We start from the raw sequence: 5093 nt of genomic DNA, 5'->3' as shown, positions 1-5093 counted from the left end.
TGTGGAATGTTAATGGAGTGTTTCAGCAATGTTTCAATGTTTAATGTCAATAAAGTCATTCTGTTCTAAATAGTCTGAAAGCCTCTCTTCTAATCCAGCTCCTTTCCATCCACGAAGACCTCCTACATGAACACGTTTTCTACCAAAGTGAAAACAGTGCAATTGTTTTTTCATGTGATGGATTCCTGTGTTTCTTGTTCTGTTTTTTCTGTGCTCTTCTCATGGACATGAGATTTGCTGTTCGTGTCCTCAGGAGACGTTAAACTACGTGAATGAAACCACCACTACCGTAATGTCCTGCACTCAGCTGTCCCCCAGTCTCCCCTCCATCGCCTTCAACGGGTCCAAATCACTGCAGCAGGTGTTATTATTATAAAACAAGATCATAGAATTCAATTCTGCCTGAGTGCATTGGCTCCCAGCTCACTTTGGTGTTGATTTAAAAGGCTTTAAATAAGGAGAGCCCTAGTTGTATGACAGACCTGCTGACCCTGATGAGACTGCCAAACTCTGGAAGGACTGACCTGCTGCTGAGGTTCGGTCTGCTTATTATTATTATGTATTATTTATTTTTAATGATGATGAAATGAATCCCATGTTTTCTTTTCCACAGCAGGAACAGAAAGATTCCCAGCAGCCAGACTTCCCTTTAGATCCTTCTCTGAATCCAGTAACCTGATCTGAAAAGATCAGAGTTCATGGTCATGTGTGTTTGTGTCTTCATCATCTTCCTGCATGCAGAGTTGAGTCACAGACAAACATGGGCACGTTCCTGCACATGAAGGTGACTCCCAGTGGTTCAAGTGTGTATATAAAGAGCAGGAGAGCTGCTCATCATCACTCAGCTGACACCTGAACAACTTCACCTTGTAACTGATAGGTAAGACTGCTGGACGCACTTACACCCACGACATTACATCTGAGCGCTACAATGGAACAACTTCAAGTATACTTAGTACACGTACTTGTACATACTAGTACAGGTACTTGTCCGTGTGTGTACTACTACACGTACGCAATATGTTGATTAATGGAATTATAGTTTTCTTTGCTTGTGTTATGATTAAAAATGTATCCAGTAACATGCTTATATATAAGCAATATTCACTTGTTGCTCAATTATACTTTTGGCTTATTTCAATTCATTCATTCATTTTTAAAATCATTTTCCAATGCATCATTGCAATAATCATTTGGAGCATATATTTAAAAAATATACCAAGTATATAAAAAGCTGATACAAGTCCGCTTTAGTAATTACACGTAACCTTCACTTAAAGTGTATTTTCCTTTAATATATTTATAGAAAGGGTACGATAGTCCAATTTTAAAAACATGTCTTTGTTATTATATTTGCAACCATTGAAAGTGTAAGTATATTTCTTGTTCAGCTGCTGTGTTTCAGCTGCTTTTCTGCTTGTTTACAGGTTTTTCTACTCCACTCAGACCAATCTGTTGATCATCACCATGAAGACTGTCCTGGTCCTCGCCATCCTCCTCTGTGCTGCAGCTGCAGGTCAGGCTCAACACATTTCAACCCAACAGTCACACACACATACACACACACACCATAGTGAACTCTGCATGTAGTAGTGCATGTATGGAACTAGTGCACCAATGTTACTGACACTGTTGTGTGTTTCCCTGCAGCTCCGGCTGAAGACAAACAGAAGGCTCCAGGTCAGTACTGAAGCTCTTTAGCCTGACTGTAATGACAAATCCTCCTCACTAGAAAGAGTCTGATGAAGCTGTTGATGTTTCAGAGACGGAGGACAAGACGATGACCAAAGATGAGAAAGTAGTAGTTCCAGAAGATTCTGTCCCTGTTCCCAGAAACGGTAAACAGAAAGGACACATGTCTCTCTAACACGTGCCTCTGTGGCTGCTCACAGTCACCTGAGTGCTGAAATACATATTTGAGTTATATTTGATCAAGTACTGGCTAACTGTTCCACATAATGATGTTCTATAGAAACTAGTTCAGTTAGAGTGAAGACATTTGAAACTATTATCAGAGAATGATCTTAATGGTTGTGTTGACTGTGTCTCTGTCCTGCAGGTGTGTCTGAGGAGGCAGTAGCACCTGAATGTAAGAGCCACATCACTGTTTTCATCTTTCCTCATGATCCTTGGTGATTTTAGGTTGTCATGGTAACTGTCATGGTCTGTCTGTCTGTCTGCAGCTCGTTTTAACTTCTGTCCAGATGGCTGGTACAGCCTCGGCTCTCGCTGCTTCTTGTTCGTCAACACTGCCACTACCTGGTACAGTGCCGAGGTAACTGTCTCACTGCTATGTTGTTGTCACCTGATTCATTCAATTCAATGATGAATGCAACACGTTCTACTGGATGGAGTCTGGCAGCGCCAGTCCATGACAAGATGAGCTCCTCACCTGGAAGACAAAGACAAGGGCATGAGGACCTTAAATGTGTGTGTGTCCCACAGGAGCACTGCAACAGCCTGGGTGGACACCTGGCCTCGGCCACCAGCCCCAGAGAGTACAGCTTCCTCCAGCAGATCACACGGACGGCCGGTCAGAGCATCGCATGGATGGGAGGCTTCAACCTGCAGGTCTGGTTCCTTCAACAAATACCCTTCAGTCAGTCCACATCAAGTCCAGGACCTGGTCCAAAGGGTTCCACTTCCTTACTCTAATGTCCTTTGTCTGTCAGGGTCGCTGGATGTGGATTGACCGTGAGGGTTTCTATTACACCAACTGGTACTCCCAGTCCTCCTCCAGCAGCCTCTCCTGCATCCACTTACGCACCTCCTGTAAGTCCACCTGTCTGCTTCGGCTGACCCTACATGAGTCCAACTGTCACCACTGTTTTCTTTGCAGCGTTTCTCCCCGGAGACGATAACATGAAGCAAGCGTAGCTAATTTGTTAGCCTCACAGCCTCAAGAGGGTCACATCGCACACATTTATCAATATTTGTTTGGCTGTTGATGGATCAGCTGTTCAGTCTATCAAGTGTTCAAAGAGTGAGAATGCTTAGTTTATCAGAAACAGCAAAGAGAGGCAGCAGCTCCTTCCACTTTGGGAAGCTGGAGCAGCACATGTTGATATTCTTGCTGGATGAATGACTGAGCTGATGAATGGATGTCAAACTGCCTGGATCTTTTCTGGAAGAAGTGATGAGTTCATGGACCTTTGGTTGCAGCTCCGTCACCTTGGTTGATCTTGTCAGGGTTAGAGTCATATATTTGTGACTGTGACGCTGCCTCCCCTACAATATTTAACAGCAAACAACTCATCACAACAATAAATATGAGATATGAGATTGAAAAATGTCTTCAGTGGTAATCACTGCATCTCCCTACTCTGAGATGTCTCCTTCAGACAGAGTCTCTGTATTTAGACGTCTTGGTTGGGGACACTGACTTGCAGGACAAGGACCCTTCACACATTTTACACACTTGTTTTGGTCTGACTGCTGATTGACTCACTTGTCTGTGAAAAAAGTCAAAGAAGTGAAATGACAGTGAACATTCTGATGCACCATTTGTTAACTTGACATGGGTTTAGTGTTAATGTGGTTGTTTCTCCTGTTTCAAATCAAATTTCAGATGGTTGGGGTAACACCAACTGTGGCTCTAACTATCGCTTCGTCTGCTCCAAGAACCCTTTCAGCTGTTAACTTCTGTCCTAAACATCTGGAGCAGCCGCTGTGGTTTCTCTCATGGACGTTGTGTGCCACTGAATTCTTCTCTTCCTCTCTGGATTCTTCAAAGCCTTAAATGATGGCTTGTTGAGTGACTTTTGTGTAGAAAGTGTTTGTGATTGTGTCCGTTTGCTCCTTTTCTATAATAAAGATTGTAAGAATGGAACAATGTGTGATCTTCCTTTGACAGCTTGGTTGAAAAGTGCTTGTTGAAGTGCAGCTGTAGTGTGAAGATGAACGCTCTGTTGGAGTAAACAGACCTCTGATTGTGTCCTTAATAAAGTCTTATTATTATTATTATTATTAAACAGAAAGTAGAAATCGTCAAACGCTGTAGGACTTATTATTTATCTTCTGGGAATCATACCACACAGCTCAGGTTCTCATCCTCTGGAAGACCTCAACCATTTCACCCGTACACAAAAACCCCCGCCCCTCAGAGCCCAACCACTTCCATCCTATTGCACTCACACCCATAATCATGAAAGTCCTGGAAAAGATCATGCTTCACCTCGTCCTGCCAACCGTCACACCACAACTGGACACTCAACCATTTGCATACAGGCCAAAACGAGGGACTGAGGACGCAGTGGCATGCCTCCTCCACTCCCTTGCATTATTGCTTTGTTTTGTTGTGCAGAAATTAAAGAATTAAAAACTATATACAATTTTCTTGAGATTGTCTTTCTGTTCTTGTTCCCACATTTCACATTTACAATTAAGAATTTGTTAAGAAAACCAAAATATTTTCCTTATATTTCCTGAATTATGATGAACTAGTTTACGGCTGTTGATAACAAGCTTCTTCACAAATTATTTTTTGTTTGTAGCTTTCTGGAGAACAAACGGCAGACTCAGCGCTGGTTCATTGGCTCCTCACTAACCCAACATCACATGGCATCAGTCAGGCTGCTCAGTCAGAAACACTGAAACCCACTCTGGTTCAGGAAAAACACCAGGAGCAGACTTTACATTAAACCAAAATTCATTGTACAGATCCACTTGTCGCTCCTCCACAGTCCCAATATGGTCACTTCCTTCACTACTAGCAAAAAATCCAAGATGACGACGGACAAAATGCTGAACTCAAGGCTTTAAAACCACAGTCCACAAACCAACGCGTGACATCACCATGAATATGTCCATTTCTCATATACAGTCTGTGGTTAATACTGAAACTTCCACCTTCCACAGACGTTAAATATATCAATATAAATATAAGTATATATCTGATCCAAATGGTCGGTACGTATAGTATCAGGTATTACTGAACACTCCAATGGTCTCGGCCTCACCATATGTCCCAACTTGGGACAACAAAAAATTCATATCCAAATTCTTTGCATCGATACCTAATATTAATGACCACCAAATAATTATGGGAAGTGATTTTAATCCGGTTCAGAACACTGAACTTGACAGGTCATCCA

At 42.3% G+C, this 5093-nt stretch overlaps 1 protein-coding gene across 1 annotated transcript; it reads left to right on the top strand.

Annotated features, from left to right (window-relative positions):
* The first annotated feature begins 862 nt into the window (after nucleotides 1-862).
* LOC311010506 (ladderlectin-like) lies at nucleotides 863-3794 on the top strand. The gene is made up of 9 exons (XM_084005022.1): nucleotides 863-880; nucleotides 1447-1516; nucleotides 1651-1680; nucleotides 1764-1838; nucleotides 2060-2089; nucleotides 2184-2275; nucleotides 2446-2571; nucleotides 2673-2772; nucleotides 3569-3794. The coding sequence occupies exons 2-9, from the start codon at nucleotides 1468-1470 to the stop codon at nucleotides 3637-3639; spliced, it is 573 nt and encodes a 190-aa protein (XP_083861148.1). The 5' UTR covers nucleotides 863-880; nucleotides 1447-1467; the 3' UTR covers nucleotides 3640-3794.
* The last annotated feature ends 1299 nt before the right edge of the window (nucleotides 3795-5093 follow it).

Source organism: Eutrigla gurnardus (assembly GCF_963514095.1).
Source record: "Eutrigla gurnardus genome assembly, chromosome: 3".
NCBI classification, from domain to species: Eukaryota; Metazoa; Chordata; class Actinopteri; order Perciformes; family Triglidae; genus Eutrigla; species Eutrigla gurnardus.
The sequence above is the reverse complement of the archived record's forward strand: the minus strand, read 5'-3'. Positions and strand labels throughout refer to the sequence as shown.